At 43.8% G+C, this 23,337-nt stretch overlaps 1 protein-coding gene across 1 annotated transcript; it reads left to right on the top strand.

The window, feature by feature from the left end:
- The first annotated feature begins 695 nt into the window (after nt 1–695).
- crip2 (cysteine-rich protein 2) lies at nt 696–23,058 on the top strand. The gene is made up of 8 exons (XM_075448734.1): nt 696–858; nt 13,758–13,852; nt 18,398–18,455; nt 18,823–18,954; nt 19,818–19,886; nt 20,030–20,124; nt 21,204–21,261; nt 21,513–23,058. Exons 1-8 carry the CDS (start codon nt 816–818, stop codon nt 21,578–21,580), a joined length of 618 nt encoding a protein of 205 aa, XP_075304849.1. The 5' UTR covers nt 696–815; the 3' UTR covers nt 21,581–23,058.
- Nucleotides 23,059–23,337: the final 279 nt, after the last annotated feature.

Below are 23,337 nucleotides of genomic sequence, written 5' to 3'. Positions count from 1 at the left end.
TATTTTCTTGTTTTATCATTGTGCATATTTAAATTTAAAAAAAAAATAAATAAAGCTGTGGTCTTAATGGCCACTCTTAAATATAAAACAACATAAAGCAATATAAAATTAAGTAAAATAGTTGAAATGGGCTTTTAGAAAAAAGGTTGAAAAAGATTTGGAAAGCTACATTTTTGTGGGTACACTGCTCAGGACTGGCAGCCTTTACAACAAAACCACAGCCTGTTTTTGATCTGTTCTGGCAAATGGTGCATCTAAGAGGTCAACAGGATCTTTGGCTGCAAAACGGCTCATTGAAATATAGAAGCACTTTGGGTGTATTCAGGTGTCTGTCCGTAAAGTCCTTTTCAAGTAATGAATAAAATGCCACAGCTTTACACCTGTGCGCGCTCACACAAAAAGTAGTGAGAAGTGTTGCTAAACTCCGCACTGAAACTGAGATTTTCACTTTGAGAAAATAACAAAAATGAACACAGATCAGTTTCAGTCAAATGAGGACGGATGTTAAAACTGTTCAAACATCAAGCAAGCATGAATAATGACGCCATGCGTTGGAGACTGAAAGCTTGATAATCAGCCGGTCTGCTAACGTTCGTTGTCCAGTTGAGACATTTCCCACAGCACATGAAGTGGTCAGGACGGGGGGGCGGGGCTATGCAAATGAGGAGTTGTGCGGCTGAATAGATGCTCGCGCTTCTGTGAGCGGCGGGACACTTGCTGTTGAGAGAAGACGAGCCAGAGGACGAAGAGTGGTATAGAAAGCTGCAGCGGACAGAGCAAACACAACACTTTCACTCGACCCCCAACACCACAGCATGGCTTCAAAGTGCCCCAAGTGCGAGAAGACGGTGTATTTCGGTAAGTGGTGTCCGGCTCACGGGGGTCCTGGTTGTTTAAATGACTTTAGGCTGATAATGGTGATTTCCCCCTTAGTTTGCCAAATAATGATCCCGATGAGGGATCGATGTATTCGTGAGAACTTGTTTGATGTTTTTGTGACGCTACTGTTTCGAAATGCCTCGAGTGATTCAATTCAATTCAATTCATTTTTATTTATATAGCGCCAAATACAACAAATGTCATCTCAAGGCACTTAGATAGTAAGTCCAATTCAAGCCAATTGGAATTCAATTAATGAGTGATGCATCCAATCGGACGGAAAGTAGTGACGGTCATTCATTCGAGATAAAGTACGTTTGAGATAGGTCGAGGCATAGAATTACAAGCCTGATTTTGTGAATGACTATTTGAGTTTGAACGAAATGTCAGCTGCATGTGTGGATTTTAACCAATTTTTCAGCACACGGCAATAATATAAATGTTTGTCGGTTGCGTTCTATTGGTCTTTTAGATATTTGTATGGGTGGGAAACATGTAAACAATCTTTTCCCAGATTTCCCAAAGGAATCTCTCACATAAGTTCACAGCATTCCTTGGATTAGGCTGGTTTTTTTTTTTGTTTGTTTTTTTTCGGCCAATATTTGCAGGCAGGGCAAATGATTAACATGGACAAACTTTGAGAAACCCAAAAGCTGGAGAGGTAAAGGGGTTAATAAACAAACAAAAAGTAAACAAAAAAAGATCTCACAGCAGATATCTCACTGAGTGTCCACCCTATATGGAGAGTTTGTTGTGCTCTGTGCATGTTGTTGAATTGATCTTATTTTGACACTAATCTGTGCCATTTTTGTTAAATTTGTTGTGTTTGGCAAACCTCCCAGCTTGGCAGTTGGCTTTGGAGGGTAGCTGATGGAGGCCCTTGCCAAGAGTGCAGAAGTACCATATGCCATGATTGCCCACTCATCGAGGAGCGCAGCAACATCGTGCTGTGTCAGTGGGATGATATAAAAATATATATATATATATATATATATATATAAAAAAAAAAAAAAACCAGATCTTTCGCATCCTTGCAAGCGAAGCTGAGAAATCCAAACGCCCACTTGGTCAAAGAGCTTTGACTCGTTCTCGGTTACAGCAGGGGAGGTTGCACCTGATCCTTTCTTCAGCAGATGTTTGCAGTGTAACATATTTACTGGGTTAAGTCAAAAGCAGGGGATTAAAGGAGCTCAGATCGGGAACATAAACAGTGATTTACGTCTGCACTTTATAGGCGTCCTGCTCCCTTTTTATTTCCCAGCACACTTTGCTGCGTCTGCAGCTGTGCTGTTGAACCCCGAGCGAATCCCAGGTTTGTGTCTTACCCCACGCTGGAATCAAGAGATACTCCATCCGTCTGCGGTGACCCTTTTTCACACGTCACGGCACACATCAAAGCTGTCATGGGGGGGTCAAAACCAATTATGTGAGTGGATGGAAGTCTTCTTGCGTAACAGGGGTGGCAGCACGCATCCCAGCTGCTGCTCATCCTGTGTTTTCCCGGGAGTCCCTGGCATGGGATGATATCTGAGAAAATAAGATTTGTTATCATCCAAAGCTGCTTTGATTCACGCCTGACGATTTATTCGCTCAGCAGCTGAGTGAGTCACGGCTCCTCGGTGATGAATGTTATTTTTACGTAATTTGCTGGAGTTATTTTCGGTTGGGGTGTGCCTTGTTGGGTGGAGAGCGCTGTAGGACCGAGACGGTGACGAGGATGATGAAGGGCTACTGGAAGCGAGCATGGGAAACTTGGCTGCGCTCGCCAGAACCTCGGAGGAGTGAGGGGAGGCGGTAATGACAGCATTAGAGTCCCAGTCATTTCATGGGAGGCTGTGAAACAGTGTGACGAGGAATGGGAGAAGTCGGGGATGGAGGAACGCTCAGCCCGGGTCATCGGCATGATGTCTGATGACTTTTAGATAATTTTGGGTCGACTCACACACACACACACACCCACACACACACACACACACACACACACACACACCCTGCTCTCAGCCACTTCGCTCACCAGAGGTGTGAGAAATCCAGAGCTGAGGTGGACTTTCAGGTCTGCAAGAGTGTTGAAGTCAGGAAGCAGACATGAATGGGGTGCAAAGTGTGTGTGTGTGTGTGTGTGTGTGTGTGTATGGGGTCGGGGGGTCCTCTTCTTCAGATCTGCACTAGGACACGTGTTGCTGAAAATTGTCCGTTTCCCGTCCTATTTTGACTTTCTTTTTCTTTTGGCGGCGGTGGTTTGGGATGTGATGTACAGAGCGGCGAGTGAGTGGCCCACCCAGCATTGACCCACGTTACGCTGTAGCACGCAAGGCGTTGACTACTTTCTTGTGCAAAAACAAGTGTTCTTTCAAGAAGCTGTGGTGAGCCACGGTCGGGTTGGAAATTCTTCTTTTTTTTTTTTTTTTTTACTTTTTAACTTTTTTTCCATTTGCTACTTTATTGGACAGCTGTCTCATAGTGGTGCCCGCTGAACTTAATTGCCACTAAAAGGCAAACGTTTCCTCTGCCCCGAGATGCCAATTTATTTTCAGAAACCCGAGTTAACAAGAAAGAAAAACACGCGTGGTGACGGTGTTATTGGTTGTAAGTATGCGAACATCTTAAGGGTTGCTATTTTTCAAGTGTAGTTGAATTCAAACTCCCGGTGTCCACATTGCGGCCTTGGATCTGTTAGTTCTTGTGGTGCAGAGACGCTTGAAATGCACAGGACACTGTCGGCTGACATGTGACCAGGCCCAGTGGAAATTCCTGGCGTGTGAGAGAGTCCATACAGAACACAGCTCGGCACAGCTCACTAAATCTCCCAACTCCGGGCCCAAATTCAGCGGAGGGATCCATCTCCTGTGGGCGGCAAACGGGGAGCAATGCATCTTTGTGCAGCTAACTGAATAATCGAGGACTTAATGGGAACTAATGGCGCTCTCCTGTGAGTTTCTCCTTTCACTCTTTTATTCACCGACCCCTCTCACTCACTTGGTGATGCCGTGGGGCCTGAATTCCTTTTCCCCAGTTCTATTTTGTTTTCCGGGAGAAATGGGGTGAAATGACTCGCCTTTTCCCTCTTCAACCGAGACTCCCAAAGCACTTCATGCATTATAATTAGAAGTGACGTCTCGGTTCACACAGGCCTCTTTCTGTCTCTGGGCACGTTTGTCTTTTTAGAGAGACGCGGAGTACCTCCGTCTGACAACATGGACCGGTGCTGTTTCCCACACATCTTTTTTCAGTCCCCTCTTATCCCATAACATCCACACAATGCCCTTTTCTCTCACTCTCCGCTTTCCGTCAATGTTAGAGCACCCTGTTTTCCACTTGGCTGCCCAGCGGGCTGTGTGAATGTGCCTTGTCAGTTATGTAACATCATTTCTTGAGTTCTTGCCTCCTGCTCCATGATGTTGCATAACCTACCAGCTCCTGTGTGCCAGGGTCCTTTTTTCTTTGCCTATTTGAGGCACAAATATGACCCCTAATGGAGATGGCATTAATCTGAGTGATGACAGCCCCCCTCCCCCAAACACAGGTGAAACCTTGCAGCAGTGTGACCTGTTGCATAACCACACAGAAGCACAAAGCCGGGTGTTCTTCCAGATTCGCACATTATTCGGTGTTTGCGTTCCGCGGTTCTCTCCTTTAATTTCCCCGGGTGCATATTCATTCAGATCATGTGGCAGGTCCACGAGAGAGCTTTTTACTGGAGAATTGAAAAGGGAACATTCTACACTCAAAGAAGTCACATTTGAAACAACAGAAACAGGTCTGGTGAATAAATCATGACCGAGCTCTTGTGTGTCGGGTTCACCTGAACAGAAACTATTATTCTGTGTTTCGAAACGAACTCCGAAATCTTCTGCCACTCACAGCTGTTTACCGTGCTTTTATTTGCTTTCAGGTCACGCGTTGTATGGATTTTGCTTTCCGTATATATCTAAGAGTACGGTACCTGCACCCGACTCGTTCTGTAGATAACAGATGAATGAATGGAGCCATTGTAACCCGTGGCTCTGCTGTCCTTTGTCAGTTTTACAGCTAATGTATCAGTTCGTAAATGTGAGCTTCGACAGATGACTGAATTGAGGTGAAAATGCACAATGTTGATACGTTGTTGCAAAAGAGGATATAAGCTTTGAGATGCAGTCATCTCAAATATGGGCAAAACTCCAATGTTGTACATCCCTACTTAACATTTTTTTTTTTTTTAATTTGTATATGAAGGTGCTGCACAGTCGTTTGCACCGTCACCTCACACCAAGAAGGTTCCTGGTTTGAATCCCAGCTGGGGGCCTTCCTGTGTGGAATTTGCATGTTCTCTGTGTAGGTTCAATCCAGTTTTATTTATATAGCACCTAATTACAACAAATGTCATCTCAAGGTACTTCAGTAATATGGTCCAATTCAAGCCAATTGGAGTTTTAATTCATTGTAATCCTAATCCAATCAAATCCAATGAATTCAATTCAAAATGAACCCCATTCATACATGCAGAGCCAATTCAAAAACAACTTCCTAGCTAAGGAAACCAACAGATTGCACCGAAACTTCACTTCGGTCCAATCTCCCGTCCTGAGCGTGCCTGAGGCGACTGTGGAGAGGAACAACTCCCTTTTAACAGGAAGAAACCTCTGGCAGAACCAGAACCAGGAAGGGTGGCCATTCCGCCTCAACCAGCTGAAAAAGAGGGGACAACAAGCACCATAACACCATTCAAAGGATACATGTTAAGACAGGGAAACCACAATAATGCCAAATATACATAATATCATTTGAGAAATTAATAGAGGGGGGTGGGGGGGTTGAGATAAGAGGGCCCCCCAGCAGTCTAGACTGATAGCAGCTCAACTATGGGATGTTTCAGGATCACCTGAGCCATCCCTAACTATAAGCTTTATCAAAAAGGAAAGTTTTCAGCCTAATCTTAAAGGTAGAGAGGGCGTCTGCTTCCCGGGTTCCCTGGACAGGCTCCAGTATCTTCTTATTCAAATTGGCATTTGTTGTCAGCTGAAAGGAGTTTGAAAATATCCGTATATCACATGTCATTAATATCAGATATTGTGTTAAGTAGAGACATCATGCACAGAATTTGTCCTCATATGTCATGTGTTTTTTAGTAGTGCATTGTGCGGGGGCTAATGAGCGAGGGTAGATGCTGGAGCCTTCAGGTATGTCAACCAAAGATGTTACTGATCAGATGAAAAGATTAATTTAGGAACATGCTCCATTGCACATGATGAGTTTTGAATTCTTCCACTATTTAAGTGATTTATTGGTCTCGATGCGGACGATAAGCCAGTACACGTATTTCATGTGATGTGGTCGTCTTTTTTTTTTCCAGATCAGTAATTCCGATTCGTCTCACCGTATCAGACCGACAGCCATGCTGTCATCCAGACGTGGTCTATTTTATCACCCCACCTTACGAGATTCAGATGATTTCACTTAAGTCGTCACTGCTAAATTGTTATATCTCTGTCATGCGATGTCTTCCCCTGAGGGGCTCCTTATCGAATTACAGCAGGTTCAAAGTGAAGGCAACATTCTAGTGATACAGGCCCGCTTCCTCCTCTGAGGATACGGTCTGCTACTTTTTAAGCTAGCCGTGCAGGCTGGATGTTCCTGAAATCACTGTAGCCGGGACATTAGGCTAAAAAAGAGATGTGATGTAGGGTAAGTAGGCTCAGAGGTTCAGAGAGAGCGAAAAAAAAAAAAAAGTCCCAAAGATGGACTGTGGAAAGGCTGCTTTGCCTGCGGCTGCTCTGGCCAGCGCAGACAGGATGCGAGTTAACTGCAGTCCATTTACGTCAGCCACTGGGATTCATGAGGTCGGCCTCTTTTATTCGCAGAGGGAGGGAGGGAGGGAGGGAGGGAGGGAGGGAGGGAGGGGGTGGGGGTGGTGGTGGGGGAGGGGGAGAGGGAGAGGGAGGGGGAGAGGGAGAGGGAGAGGGAGAGGGAGAGAAGGGAGAAAGCCTGGGGAGGAAACCCCGCCTTGGCTGAGGCGACAGACGACCTCCAGAGCTACGTTTTGCTACGGGGTTGCATCAGCCACAGGGAGGGCTTGATCCAAATACATGTTTCTAACTTATTGCACTTACTCTAGCACTAGTTTTGCTCTTAGCTGTTTGGTTTTGGAAGGAAATGCACTTATGATTTCTTGTGACCTGAAGTTCTTTTGCCTACCGATGTTGAACGCACTTATTGTAAGTCGCTTTGGATGAAAGCGTCTGCAAAATGACCGTAATGTAATGTAATGTAATGTTTCCATGTGGCTCTGGAGCATGGGCATCCACCCTGTACAGTCACTGAGCTGCACATGGAAAGCTGCGTGTGCTCACTGACCCTGAACACATCAACTCTGATAGTCAGCACCACCACCAAGGTCAAACTTGCACAGATTGAGCATCATTTTACACATTATCATGGAGTCAAATTGGTGAAGGTTGTCTTGTTCTCAGAACTTGAAGTGGGCAAGATTAGCAATCTCATTTTTAGTGGCAGATGCACAAATTAGGTTTTTTAACTCAAGCCTTAGCATTTTTGATTCCCAAATTCTGCCTAATGATTCCAGTTGTGTGGAATTCAATCTTTTGTTTGTCGTTTGAATTGTTGGTGCAGACGGCAAGAATACCGCACACGAACAAGTATGCTGAATGTACGGCATATCTTTTCTGTTGAAAACTCCATCAAAGTTTCTTCCTGTGGGGAGGCTGAATGCCCCTGTGTTTGAACATGAATGGCCATTGTCTTCACTTAAAGTAAAGGTCACAAGTCCTCGAGAGTGTTTGTACTCCAGAGAGCGGAATAGAAAGAGGATGCAGACGAGGAAACACGGGGTGCTTATTTTTTCCTCTGTTTGCCTGCATTTCTCCTCAAGTCTGTCTGGATTGTTTTTCCATTCAAAATGCACCGTACGTTTATTTTTTTGGTCCCGTTTTTGCCTCCGGTCGCTCAGTCAGGTGTGTTGGCCTTATTAGGGCGTGCAGTTATAACACTGCTGTGACAAAAGCCAGGAAAAGCTAACACCCGCGTGGACTCAGCTGTTACTGATAGAGGAAGGGAAAGGAGAGAGTGCTGTGTGTGTGTGTGTTGCTCTCTGAGTGAGTTCTGGATGGATTTATTGAAGAAAAGGCAGAACAGATGGGTCCGTGTTACCAGAGGGTGCAAACGGAGCAGAAGCTCGCCAGCCTTGATTATGGAGATATTTCCAATAACATTAGTTACATCGTGAACATTTTAGGAGTCTTAAGCTACTGATTTGATGTCCGTTTGAAAGAGTTAGCTGTGACTGAGACAAACGCATTTAAGAGCGATGATAAACGGAAGCCGTGGCAGCGTTTTCAGTTGTTGCTTAACTTGTGCTGGAGAGACGAGCCACTGAGGCACGCCGAGCCGCAGCCTCGTTGTTCTCCCTTTAGTCAAATACATTACATTTCCGCCTTTTGCACCCTGATCGAATTATTGAGTGATAGCAAAAAAAGAAAAAGAGATTTCAAAGCCCAGCCCCGCTGATGGACTTTCCTGTCATCATTCATGTTGTAATTTCATCGGGATGAATGTTGTTCAGTGCATCTTGCATCTTGAAACTGCCTCTTGTTTATCTGTCAGGAGCGAGCCTGAGAGCAGATTTCCTCCTGACTCAGGGTGAATCTCCATCCATCTCCAGCTCTGGCAGCTGCTCTGTCACTGTTGACAATCAGGGAAGGGTAATTAAGGGGCCCCCAATGTTTTCCCTCAGAGGGCCCCTCGTTAAAATTGCGTTGCTTAATGCTCCGTCCAATTAGCGTGCGTTTGTGTGGGCTTTTGCTGCAGGGCCTGCTCCCCAATAAGCCCAGGAGCTCCGCCTGAGCACGCAGTCTCAGTACAGTGGGAGCGCATCTTGTGGCTGAACAAACAACATTTGCGCCTCTTTTCTACGCAGGTAGAACGGATATTCTTACCAAATAAAATTCAATCGCAAGTGATTTATGTTCAAAGACGCCAAATCCGTTTGATGTTGGAACTGCTCCTTTTATCCTCTCCAGACATCTTTTGAGCACATTTTCCCAGCACAAGGATGCCAGAATACGCCGATAACAAGTCCTAATCAATCATTAGAATATGTTGTAATCATCATTTCGACTTGGGAAATTGCACTTGGATGCCTGCTTGTTTAATTTCTTTTAAGTGCGTCCTCTCTTCTGCTTAATTAATGCCCAAACCGGTGAGAGGGAGAATCAGCAGCAGCTTGTCTCAGTGATTTAAACCATATTGACTATGCAGTCAGAGAGACCGAGCGCGCGCTAAAGAGCTTAGATCAGGAATTTACAAATGAAGTTAAGCAGCTTACAGTGGTGCAGGTATCAAATGGTTATGGTGATGACCTCTGTCCAGCGGTTTCTTTCTTGCTCGGAGCTCAATGATCCTGCAGGGGCTTCCCATCCCCCTTTCAGTCAGGATTTTCAAATCAATGCTTACTTGTTTTTTTAATTTCACTTCTTTGAAGGCAGCAGTGGCCCATAATTGCATAAATGTGAAAAGTCCCTCAAATCCCAGAGATTTTCTAAAGGCCTCTGCAGCCGGCGAAGCTAAATCGCCCGGCGCAGGCCCACATGAAACGCTTTCCCACACAGCAAGTGCAAATTAAAGCCTGCACATACTTCTACCCAAAATGATGGACTAGGTTGATCTTTTCCATAGGGCCCACGATCTCTCTCTGAAATCATCTGTCTAGCTTTCTTGAAATGTTTATCAGTGTCAAAAAGATTGAATGAGAAGTTTGTTTTTCCACTCCTATACGAGCTGTAGGAGTCGCAGATTTTTGGCTTTATCTTGTTTAGCCCCAGAGGCTATATCCATTTTTTTTAATTATTTTTTTTATTTTTTATTATAAATGTCGTCAACGGAGCCTCAGAAACTGGGAAGTCCACTTCATCCAGCCTAGCCCAGCAAGATTTCCAGGTGGGAGCAGTGAAGTTACCTTTTGGGGACAAAAAGAAAATGGAGCACAGCAGGTTCGCTTATTGACATTTGCACAGTCGAAGAAGCTACTGACTTTCACAGCATCATATGTAAATGCAAAGGTACTTAGATCACATGTCAGAATACAGATAATGTATTCAGATATTGATCGCATGTCAGTACCAACAGCCAATCACCTCTGCACTATTTCATCCACACATCGACTGATCTACGGAGTACATACGTATGAACTCTTTAACTCTTCTCCATGACACACAGTATTTTATTTGATCTATTGCAGTCTTTCTCCAAAAATGAATTCAAAAGTACTGTATAGCCTTTAGCATTTAGTTTTATTTTAAATGTGCTGCCATATGAATGAAAGTGCCATAACATTTGTTGTGCAAACACACTTTTAACATCAGCATCTTTATGTAGTTTTTATGTAGAAGCCTCGCTCCACTGTCTGTTTCCTTGAATGACTTGCTGCTATCAGTTGTGTGTTTTGCCTTTAAGTGATATTTTAGACTGGAACTACTACGCTGAGAAGACAATTCAACTTGGCAGTGTTTACAGATGACTTTGGTTCTGTCGACTCCGCCGTCTGGAAGAACTTTAAAACGAAAATGGCCGAGTAAAAGTTCCGTACCCTTCTCCATGTTTGGTGGATCCGCCGATTACTTTCTTTACCAGTTCCGCAGCAGAAAGCAACAGACTATTGCAAAATAAAAGCATGTGAGCAACACACTTTTACAATAATAAAATAAATAATAAAACCTGCGTAAATGCACGATAAAATATTTATCAGCGTTAAATAATTAAGGCGTTAACGCGTTATTATCGCCCAGCCCTAAAGAAAACACAATGAGAACCCCCGAAGTATCTCAGTTATTATCCGGCAGTGATTTATTTTTATTTATTTATTTATTTTTATTTCACTGTTTACATCAACTCACTTCGGAAACAGGGAAGACGGATTGGCTGCCAGGATTTGGCACGTCCCCGTCAGCGTTGACCATGTAAATGCGAGGTTCCACCTGGGCCTTACATGTGAACAGGAGCTCGCTCGTTCCCACAAGGGGCTGCGTTTACCCTCACATTGCTGTCGTAACGAGGTAGAGGGGGATGCGGTACCATTTCATTTGCATCATTTGTGCTCCCACGTCTTCACTATTTTCGGATACAGAGACTGCCCGTTGGCCCCTCGATGAAGTCGTGACATAATTCTTTTTTTTTTTTTTTTTTTTAGACTGTTTTCTTTCTTTTTGGTCGGGTGAAAGACTAAGCGAAACTGTCACATTTTTTTCTGGCTTTATCTCAGTGGTCGGGGCTATGTAAAAGATAATAAGGATAGAGCTTGGCTCACAGCGGGCGGAGGGGGGGGGGTGTATAAACATCTGGGCCAGATTCAGATCCCCTCTACCTCCCCCACTCTGTAACTCCCACAACAAATAGTGCAAACGGAGACCTCTCTTACAATAGCAGTCCTTTAAAACTGGGAGCTCTTCAACAGCGGGCAGTCAATTATGGGGGAGTGAGGACAAACAGCCGTCCTGCTGACGTCTGTTTCCATTCACACCCTGACTTTATAAATCTGGTTGGAGGTGTGTGTGTGTGTGTGTGTGTGTGTGTGTGTGTGTGTGTGTGTGTGTGTGTATACGTCCATGAATCAGTCCGTGATACACACGCAAGCAGTGAAAATGAAAACACACCGGCAGTGTTCCTGTACTCGGTTTATGCGGTCTGTTTTGAACACTGTACAGGTGTGACCAGTTGCACGAGTACCGTTGGCCATAAAGGGTGAAGGAATCGTGCGCACTCGCACTCAGAAGACAGCGTAAGCCTCACTCGAGCCCTGTTCCTCGCTCTCTTTAAGCATCACTTGGAAGGCGTTGTACTGAAATGGGGCAAATCTCTCGTGTGAAGGAAACCGAGGAAAACGCCCCCATTTTTCAAGGGGCGTATGTTGCGTGTGGTTTATCCATTCTACACCACTCGTGTTAAACCTTTTTAGAGAAAGCCGGACCGTGGCACGATTCTTTTGCCGTGTTTGGAGGCTAATTTGCAAAGAATGCTTCGGCAATGAAAGTATTTGAGCTTAAGTGTAACCGATGGAAGTGGACACACAATTTTGAGCGTTAAAGCGCTTGAAATACCAGTAGAAGGTGGAGGAAGCTGAAGTGGCAGAGACGGTTGAGGTTGTGGTGTAAACACAGGCAGCAGCAACACAAAATAGTAATTTTTTACACGTGAAGAACACTTCCATCAAATTGTGTCTTGAGGTTGGACAGTCATTACCTGATGTAGAGGCAACCTACTGATTCTAGTGGGGCACCTTTTGAGACAGATTTCAACATTTCCAGCAGTTTGCTCTGTCCATATCAGCATTCCTTGGTGCTTGGGGGGGTTGATAAGACTCCCCCACCCAGCCTCTTTACCCCACACCCCCACCCCGAGCTGTTCTCTAGGGGCCTTGTTGTCGTCCATTTGTCTCAGTGTTTGTAACCGACGAGAGGAGCTGACCGTGAAACTGGAGAGCGAGCAGCAGAGTCGTCACGGCTCTCCCAAAGCAACCCGGAGGGGAATTTTTCCACTCCGTACTCCTGACACAATTTTATGTCATTCACATCGAATCAAATCAAATTTAACGCGATTACCCAAAGAGGAAAGATTATTCAATCAGATGTGCAAAAGATATGAAACTTTTTTGAAAAAGTCCCGAAGGCGACACGCAGCCCATACAAAGCAGCGCTTTGTCGTTTGTGAATGATGCGTGCTTAAGACATGCGTGCGTCTCTCAACTGCTAACTCCTCCAATCTGCCAATTTTTGTTAAATGAGGAAGTGTGATATGATCCTGTTTAGATTCGTTAAGCATTTATGATTCGATGCTGCTCGTTCAAAATGCATGTTTGTGTCAGGTAGCGCGGTGACACGGCCGAGATGTGAACACGGTCATTCTGTTGGTGAAAAGATGGAAAAGATTTTTAAAAGTTACATATTCGCGTCCATTTAATACCGTGAAGGCTTTTTTTTTTTTTTTCTGTGTCAGATGTGAACATTTTTGCCGTACTTTTGCAGGTCGTCGTACATGTGGGAACACCATTAAAGGGGGGAACACCGGGAGGATGTGACCGTCTTTGTGTCCGCATGCATGTTGTATGCGTGCTCACATGTGGTGCTTCGGGTGTTTAGGAAACAGACTCTGGTATCCGGCTATTTTTGCCCTGCTTTGATAAGAGAAGGTGTTTCCTCTGCTGCCAGCACGACTCCTTGGGGCCCATTGTGTTGAAGCGGTGGTGATTTATTATTGGCTCGTGTATAATTAGGGTTCCTTGCCTGTCTGGAGGGGCGGTCGGTTTGTGCGATGGGAGAAGAGGGGGACGGAAATGGGGTTGAGGGGCCGTCTGCAGCAGGATGGGTATACTGTAAACTGGGGGATGGGTGTTTGTGTGTGTGTGTGTGTGTGTGTGTGTGTGTGTGTGTGTGTGTTTGTTTTTTTGAAGGGGTTATACAAAGGATCTGGGTTAGATGTTGACACCCCCTGCAGTTCCAGCTGGACTGGGACAAACGCCACTGTCCGTCTGATCTCACCGTGACATCATCGCAGCATCCTGCTCGGTACACAGGCATTCCTAGAGTCCCCGCCCCCCCCAGAAAAACAATCACTCAGTTGGCATGAGGACAGAATTTCCATCTAGGCCACAGACAATACAGCACAAGCTAATCATTATTGCGGAGAGTGAAGCAATGGGAGCCGTCACTCCTCTCTGCAGTGACTGATTGAACAGCACATTATGACAGATGCACACGCAACCGATTGAGGGGAAAATAAAGGCACTTGTTCACTGTAATCTGTATAAACGATGCATTATGTGAGTGTTTGCATTCATTCATCCACCCCCCGTTCTTCTCTCTCTCTCTGTGTCTTTTGTCTTTCATGTGCAGCTGAAAAGGTGTCATCGCTAGGGAAGGACTGGCACAAGCTGTGTCTCAAATGTGACCGCTGTAACAAGCTTCTGAATGCCGGGGGCCACGCTGAGGTCAGTAAGCCTTCGTACCAGAGACGGCACAGTAAAAGAAGCCTGGGACACCCTTCTTTTTTTTTTCTCCCTTTTCTCTCTTTATGGATAACAAATCTGTGAGTTACGGTGAGCCGACGGATTTGCAAGTTGCATTTGGAAACTTTTACACCAAGAAAAGAAAGCGTCGCCGCTGTCCAAAAATCTGTTTGTTTTTCCAGAGTTTAAAAAGAGAAACGGGATTACAGAGATTTTTGCATGCACAGGTCAAAGGTCTACAACCTCTAGTGCTTTAGAATCTCTGCAGTTCGTTCGATTGTTATTGGGAAATCCGACCACAGGAAGCCATTGCTGTTTGAGTTGTTATTTAACTTATTGGCAAAATTTCACAATTGACAGATGCTTCAAGCTTTTGAACCTTGATTGTTTACATTTGAGTGAAACCTTTATATTAAAAAAAAAAAGATTAGAGGCAGTCTCTAAGCTCTGAACATGAATTTCATGACATTCTCTGTTCAAATGCGTGCTTCGTTTTATTTCATTTCACAGTCCTTGTGCATTTTGTACAGGATATTAATGAGTGTGTGACCCTTTCCCTGCCTTGTTTTTTGTATTTGCTTGCATCTGTCAATATGTTGTAGCCTCGTGGGAGTTTCCAGCGCCTTCGCCCTGCAGGATGAGCTGCTTTCAGATCCTCCCTCTCCGTCTTACATAATCAGCCTGCAGTATCGCGTCTCGTCACAGATTCCCCTGACCTTGCACTGCTCACTATCCGGCACCCTGGGGATCCTCTTTATCTCGTCCTTTTGATTTTCGTCTTTCATGACCCGGGCCAACAATTCTATTTCCCCCTCTTTGGGTGAATATCACACACACACTCTGAGTCTCCCGCTCTTTTCTCTGACCAAAGAGGATGTGATCTCGACCTCTTTGTTCTCCAAAGCAATTTCCCCTGCATACCACATAGGATGGTGGTCCGCTGTTTAATCTCTGCATGATTACAGTAATGTAGTCATACAATCTCTGAGGCCAGCGCTCACTCGCATTACCATCTTGTCTCCATGGACGCCGGGCTTCATGGTCGTACCACAGGCCTGACATTAGTAGAAAAGAAAACAGCAGCTTGATCATTGTGAAGGAAATTGAATTGAGGCTGAGAGATATTTATATGAAAGACTTGAAAGGGTTTTTTTTTTGTTTTTTTTTTTTGCTGGATTGTCTGGAACGCTGTTTGTTGTCGTGTCAGGCATGGTATGCAGGAGGTTTACGAACCTCAGGCCACACCGGACAGAGCCCGGTGTGGCCTGGTTTCTGTGGAGGGCAACAGGTCCCTGAGGCTGGTGGCAGAGAGCCAGACCTGAGGAGACAAGGTGATAAGTCTCCGCCGTTTGCCATAAAAGATCATGCCTATATTTATCAGAGCAGAGTTTCTCTCTCAACTCTGAATAATACCTCGAGTCACATCACAGCACGCTGGTGAAACATCGGAACTCGGTTTGGCTCTCTAAATCCTTACTTTCAATGGTCTTGTTTTGATCTTTGGGGACTTGTCATCCAATGAAAGTAAAACGCGATGTGAAATGGAAAGTAGAACATTTCAGTTCGGTTTTTGGTAAACCTTTTCATACTAGAACTGCTCGTGAGAGGCTTTCAAACACCGAGCTCTATTTTATGCAGTTTGTAATAATAAAAAAATGAAAAAAATTTAATAATAATAATAAAAATATTGAATACATTTTTCCTTAACCTTTTCCGTGCTCCCTCCACGCAAAGTTTCATGAAAGTTGGCGTCGTATTTTGATCTTCTACCAGAAAACAACCGGCGATTATCTGAGAGCTCGTGTAAGCCACGGCTAACTCCTTGCTTCCGCAGCAGCATCACACTCAGTGGGAACTTACTGCTAAAACAAACAAAATACACAGCCTTGCCAAAAGATAATTAAAAACATAAATTAAAGAAACCATAACCGACGCAGCGAGTAGCTTCTTATCCCCTATGCAACCATATCGGAAGACACATCCTGGGGTCGTGGAAAGCATGTTACTCTTTCGGGAGGTTACAACTGTTGGTCTGCATCGAGCAAACTAAACAACTTGGATATTGCTGACACGACTAAAATTGGGTGGAAAAAGAAAAATGGAGGAAAATCATCTGTAGAACTCACAGCAATGTTACATGGGGACAGAGCGCCTCCACACACAATGAGAAGAGAACTCAAGGTATTGGGACTAAACAGCCGTGCCGTCTCAGCAAAGCGCTCATTAGTGAGGCTAATGTAATGAAAAGTCATCCATTCACGAGGGAACATAAAGATGGCACTCTGGAGCAATGGAGAAAGGTAATGCAGTCTGAGTCCAGATTTACCCTGCTCCAGAGTGACTGGTGCATCAGTACAACTACTGCCTAATTTACAAAACCTGTGGAGGCAGCATAATGATCTGGGGTTGTTTCAGTTTATCAGGTCTAGGTTCAGTCACACTGTGTGTCCAAAAGAATGAGGCCAGTTGAAAGTGAGGCAAACCGATTTATCAGGTTTTTTTTGTTTGTTTGTTTTTTTTCCCCATCATTTAGGTTTTTGTTGTTATTTTTCGTTCCCGATGGCACAGACATCCTCCAAGAGAACCGTGCCAGGATTTATCAGGCTCCAACTGTGACCGAGTGGTCTAAGGAACGTGCAAAAAATATTTTCACGCACAAATTGCTGTACCTCAGAGTCCGGACCCCATAAATCCATTGAGAATCTGTGCTGGAGAAGACCTCACGCAGCTGTTTCTGGCTCTAACTCATCAAGACGAGATCTTGGAGAAAGATTAATGCAGCTCTGATGTAAACGCGTGCTGTGACATTGCATAATCTTATCCAAACTATGTTGCTGTGAATGCATGCTGTAAGCCAAGCTAATGGTTGTCCATTTAAAAAAAAAAAAAAAAAAAAAAAAAAAAAAGTTGATCTCGTTTGTTTTTGGGGCTTTTTTGGCCTGGCAGCGCATAACGGTCATAAATGGAAAAAACACATAAAATAACCAACAACTCCACACAGTCGTATGATTATTTTTACGCTTTTTATTAAAAAAAATCTTTTGGGCATAATTGGGATTTCAAAATTGCTCGTCACCCTGTGATCTTTGATGTATAAACACATGAATAAATAGAGGGAAAAAAAATCCCCATTTATCACCGTTATTACATAAAGAGCCAAAATGGACTGTGTGTGTAAACTCTATGGAGATTAAGAGCATTTAATTTATGTCTTGTGAAATGCTCCATATTTCTCTGTCTGGCTTCTAAAAGTGCTTTAAACGAGACGATATGATAAGGGAAAATCTGCTAAGCCTGTTTTCATAACAGGCGATAAAGGGTCACAAGTAAACATTGCTGTTTTCAGTATTCAGAAACCAAAAATGGGAGCAAATCCCTCAAATTAAAATGAGACAAACGTAGAGCCAAAACAGCCAAGGCTTCAGAGTTGATCCGATTTTTTTTTCTTCTGGTGTCTTTTAGACACAGCACATGTGGTCCAGCAGAGCAGAGAGTAGTGGTTGAGGAGCAGGGCACAGAGCTTAAGAGGGAAAATACAGACAAGAAGATGGAGAACATGTAGGAGGTTAACTGCTGGGAAGAGAGTGGGCTCTGCTGCAATGGATAATCCATTTTTAGGGTCCTTTTACATCTTGACAGTTCACATCCGTACAAAGACATTGGACAGGAAATAAAGCCCCGAGTGTCCCATCCTGAGAAAGTCATCGGTGGTTAATGACAAGCTGGTGTCCGATGGCCAAACCCACGCAGATCTAATAAATATCAAATGAAATGGGTAAAAAAAAAAACAAGGTGCATGGCTGCTTTAACAGCATCTGATCCTTTCACAGTTGATGAATTATAAAATGTTTTCCACATCATCTTCTGAAGAGAAGGAGCTCAAGTGGCTGAAGCAGGAATGAACTGTGGATACTGAGTCCCTAGTTTGATGCCAGTTCTTCCTGGTACCTTGCCCTCTTTGCTTGCTTGATTCCTCTCATCTACGGGCATCAGTCTGTGGATCAGTGACCACCCTGGCTCCCAGCCCTGATTTTCCCCCTGCAGATCACATGCTCCTCCAACAGCCGCCGTGCTCCCAATGTGCGCCAGGCACAGGAAATCTATGTCTCAGACTTTTTGGTTTTTCCATTCAGATGGAAAAATAGGCGGTCGCACATGTGCAGACCCACCGTTCTCAATGAAGTGTGGTGTGAATTCATCAACAGGAAGCCTGTTCCTTGGATACAGCCAGAGTCATTACGTTGTGTTAAAGCAGCCTGTGACAGTGATGTCATCAGTAGGCAGCAGTAAGATGGCAGGGGGAAGAAATAATAAAAAATAAAAAAAAAGGTTGCCTCAATATTTAAACAGTCACTTCAACCTATACTTCCCAGAAAATATACCAAGATGACACTATAAAACCCTGCAAATATTATCACTCCTCAGAAACATCATGGCCAGTTTTTTCATCTGTCAGATTGGTGTCTTTGGCCTTGCATGGCCGTTGAATCAGTTTGCTTCATGTATGTTTTTCTGTCTCTCCCTCAGCACGATGGAAGGCCATACTGCCACAAACCATGCTATGCTGCCCTCTTTGGGCCAAAAGGTGAAGTGCATGCTATTTTACACCTTTTACATTGCTAAAACATGAAATGATTTTTTAACTTAATTTAGAGATACTTGATTGTTTTTGCTTTTAAGACCTTAAATTCTTATTCATCGATAGACTGATCTATATGTTTTTCTATACTTTATTCCTTCAAATGCTTGCCGGTTTTTATTAATTTCTTTTTACATTTATTTATGGGGTTTTTTTGTCTGTTAGTTGCCTTTATGCATTTTCTTTTTTTAATAAGATTAACAAGACGGTTATTTGAATGCAGATTTTTAATGTCGTATATTAACTGGATATTTCCTTTGCTCTGTTTGTGGTTACTTATCTCTGCCACACATCCCCACTTCAACATTCACAGGTGTGAACATTGGCGGAGCAGGTTCATATGTGTATGATGCTCCAGCCAATAACAACGCATCTCTCACCGGTGTGGATTCAGCAGCCAAAGCCGAAGAGAAGCGTGTGTACGCACCGAAGGCACCATCGAAAGGTAAATAAGAGGCTATATTCATAAGTAATGGCGCTGTCGGTTTGTGTTTGAATGTGAAAGATACTTAATGGCGGTGTTTTTTTTGTTTGTTTTTTTACCCCTTTGAAGATTTGGGTCTTTTTAAAAAGATGTTGGTCAGAATAAAAGCTGCTGACAACTCGGTGTTGAGAAAACTGGTTCTCAAAGTCTTTCTGGGACTTGATGGGGATTTTCTAAGAGGTTTCAGGCAGGATGTATCTCCTGTCGTCAACAGCAACAAAATCATTTCGGGTGGTGTTTATTCATACTGTTCTGTTTCCCACCCTGCAAGACTGCAAGGACATTGGATTTTGTTACTATTCTGGATGTTAAATTTTCAGAGGGCGGGCGCTAAGGTTAGAAAAATCAGAATCTAATATGATGGTACAATCCAGTACGGTTGTGCAATTTTGCCTGATTTATAAAACTAGATCCCAGTATCCACGTCACAGTTCCAAATGGATGGAAAACTTTTTACTCCACCTGCTCTCAGCATCACTCCTTACGACTGGCTCCAGTAGGAAGAAACGGAACAGTATGAATAAACACCACCACTGTTTTCCAACTTTGGAAGTGTAAAAGAGGTGTTTTAAGCAGGCAACCATCTAACCTGGAAAGACCAGGCTCTCTAAGTCGTCATTTTCCTTTGAAATATAAGAGGGGGAAAAAAAAATAAAAATGAAGTGCTGTGCTCAATTTAGTTTTTATACCCTTACATTATTAGCCCACTGAATTTTACACCTAAATGGAAAGACTAGCGGCCATTCATAAAACTTTTTAAAATTTTATTTACAGTACCCTGTGCGTTGCCGCTATTCTAACTTGTGTGTGTAATGTGTCGGCAGCTGGCGGCATCACCACTTTCTCCGGGGAGGCCAACCTGTGTCCCAGATGCAGCAAGAAGGTGTATTTTGGTAAGCAGTTCCACACTTCAGAAAACGAGGGTGAGAAAAAGAAATGCTGGAGTAAAAGGTGTGAACCTGCTAAGTGGTTACTATACGTGTGTGTGTGTGTGTGTGTGTGTGTGTGTGTGTTTAATATATCTTTTCTATGATAGCTGAGAAGGTGACATCACTGGGGAAGGACTGGCATCGACCCTGTCTGCGCTGTGAGCGTTGCAGCAAGACTCTGGCTCCTGGCAGCCACGCAGAGGTGTGAACACATCACGCTCAGATACATGGTCTCTGTGTAGGTTAACAAAGGGCGAGCGGGACAGTGAGCGCTGTTGGAAGAGATAGAAGGGACATCTTGGCAAAGAGTCGACTTAGGATATAGAATATAAGATAAAGAAAAATGGTATTTGATAAGAAATTATCCATTTTGATGTGTGCGTATATGGGAAAGATTTCTTTTTAAAAGTAAATGTAGAGTGTCATAACGGCAGCCATTGATTATTTTATGGAAGCATTGCTGTTAAAGTAGTCTGTTGAGGCCCGATAACTTGATGGTAAAAAGTCTGTTAGTTTATGAGGCCATGCCCCTGTATTGTCTGTCAGATGATTGCAAGGATGTAGAAAAGGAGAAAAAGGCCCATTTAGGATAAGAAATAATGGCCAGAAATCTGTGAATTAAAGTAGAAATTTAAGTGAATAAAGTACAAAATGTGCAGGCCCACAAAAATGGGACGACAAACAGACATATATTTGATGATAAACAAAGGATTGAACCTTTCTGTTGTACAGTCGTCCTTTTCTGTTCCATAGCTTTGGTTAGCTTAGCATAGCAGCTCATCTGCATGTGCATCTGCACATGTTGCAGCAGAGAGATCAGTAAAGATTTTCGGGACTGGCTGGAGTTCAAGATAAGAGAGACAGACTCCACATGACGAGCGGACGAGTTGAGAGGCATCTGAGTGACATCGAAGACTGCTTCAGCAGCAACCTGCCCCAAGTGGTGCATGCTGGGAAACAGAATACGTGACTAGTACTTACTTACAGGGCCTTCAATAGCACAGCAAGTCATGTGTGTACTGTGATATACAGCTTTAACATCTTTAATCATGTTTCAGAAAGCATTGAATTTAGAACCTACTTTAGATCAAACTAAATGGAAAAGTATTGAAATGTCCACAACATTTACTTGCCTGCTTTTGGTGGTTATGTCAGGAGAAAATGCATGCGCTTGATTTTGAGAAACGTTACACATACGATACCCTTGTATCTGTCTTTCACTGTAATCATGTGTGTCGCCTTCCCTGCAATGTTGGTGACTGTTGCATTTTCTACTTCCAGCATGACGGCCAGCCCTACTGCCACAAACCATGCTATGCTGTTCTCTTCGGGCCCAAAGGTAACCGCTAGGGGGTGCTGTCAACCCACCAGTTATAAGCTACACTTGAAAGATTCTGAATGTCACACAAGTGTTTCTCACTGAAGACTCATTTCATCATAACTTTGTTAAAGTCGCTCACTGCAGCTTCTTCGGCCTGAAGCTAATCGCAGCAGGAAACATTTTCTCAACCTTTCCTGCTCGAGCTGCGCCTTGTCTTGTCCTCACTGTTTAACCCCTGACACCCTCTGCTGTCCCTGTGGTTTTTCCAGGCGTCAACACTGGCGGCGTGGGCAGCTACATCTATGAAAAGGAGCCCAGTGCAGTGACCCAGCCTTGAACCTTTGTCCCCCTCAGCCTCCCCCACCCCCCCCTTTTTTCTCTACACAACACTGACCATCAACCACAGTATTATTTGTAGCCTTGTTGTTTTTTTTGTTTGTTTTTTTTCTCTTCCCCACCTGTGCGTTCAAACCTGAGTCAACCAGCCTTTCTTTTTCCCCCGTTCTCTGCCCCGGATCCGATTTAGCAGCACGAGGAACGAGTCGCTGATTGCAAATTGCTGCCTGGACATGTGTTTTATGTATTTGCTGGAGGAGCACAAACGCATCCACCATTCCCCACATTAGTGCTATTCCTTGTTGTACCACCGCGTTTACACAGTAGATGCACATGAACACACTCGTAGAAAAAGAGGAAGGTTATACATTTCAAATCTCTCACCTTCAAAAGTGTGCTCGCACATGCCCGTAAGGTTTTTAGATGAGGTATGTTGAAGGAAAAAAAAAAAAGAAAAAAAAATGACTGCAAATGATTTTCAGGTGTGGAAAGGCACACTGTGGGCAGAGAGGGGTGCAGTTTGTTCAGCGCGAGGCGGTGACAGCCCGAGGTGTGCTGCACGCACAGGTGGTGCCGAGGAGCGCGTTGCCAATAATTCTGTATTTTACAAAATGCCATATTTGTAATTTGGCTGCCTGAATTCATTCCTTACATGGGAAGGGGTAGGTGGTAGGGGTCTGGGTCCAAACATTGTGAAAAGGTGGGGAAAACACATGGCTGAGGTGACTGTTACAGGACCGCCAACCCCATCACGAGACATTTGTTTAATTGTACTATTGAGAAGGACCTCAAATAAGTTTTCTATGAGAATCTGGATGAAGTGGAACAGGAAACCACACAAAGTGCTAATAATTGACAAACATCCGCTCCCCTTTGTTCCATTTTTTTTTTTTTTAAAGTCTTTCTGAAAGGCAGAATATTGGGGTAGTTTTGGGAAGGTTGGGCTGTGGGCAAACGTGTATTTATTGCTTTAAATCAAGACCTTTAAGTTTCTGCAGCCGTTGTACTACTAGCCTTTATTTGACAGATTATGAGGGTTAAACGGGGGCAGTATCAGCTGTATAAATCTCTTTGATCAAGATTTTTATTATTATTTTCAAATGAGTAAACCCTGCTGTTATTTTCCGAGAGATAATGTGCTATTTGAAGTATTATATTATTATTATTTTTTTTTTCCCCTTAGCAAATACAGTAGTTTAGCTTGTAGAACTAAAGACAAGTCATTCTGTAAGAATGTGCATTTTAGTATTATTGTATGACTGTTACTGTGTTTTATTTAGGGCTGAATAAACACGGCGGGGCTAGTTGTTGGTCAAGTTAAACTGCTGCACTCCGGCCCCGCTACATTCGTTTTTTTTCTTTTGATTTCTCGAGTAAATGTTTCGGACACTTTTCATCTGTGTTACAATAGCTGTTTGACAGATTCTGAACTCCCCCTTTTTCTGTTCACGAACTGCAATAAACGAACACTATACACGTGGTGCGAGTTTGTCTTGATTTGTTCCCATGAGAAGCAGAGGCGGAGCTGGATCGATCTGTTTTCAGGGGTGGAATGCGAAAGCAGGGGACCTTTTAATTCAAAAGTCAAAACTCACACAAATAAAGCACGACTGTATTCTTGTCATATTTAGCCCAAAATGCTGACTATGACCTCTGTATGTGAGGCCGTGCCGCAGGCTATTGCATGTCACTTTTTGTGATTACTCACAGGTACTTGTCAGTGTCTGGCAAACAACCAGAACATAACCGCTTGAAATG

The sequence above is a fragment of the Odontesthes bonariensis genome, chromosome 17 (genome assembly GCF_027942865.1).
Source record: "Odontesthes bonariensis isolate fOdoBon6 chromosome 17, fOdoBon6.hap1, whole genome shotgun sequence".
In the NCBI taxonomy this organism is placed as follows: domain Eukaryota; kingdom Metazoa; phylum Chordata; class Actinopteri; order Atheriniformes; family Atherinopsidae; genus Odontesthes; species Odontesthes bonariensis.
This window is presented reverse-complemented; position numbering and strand designations above follow the sequence as displayed.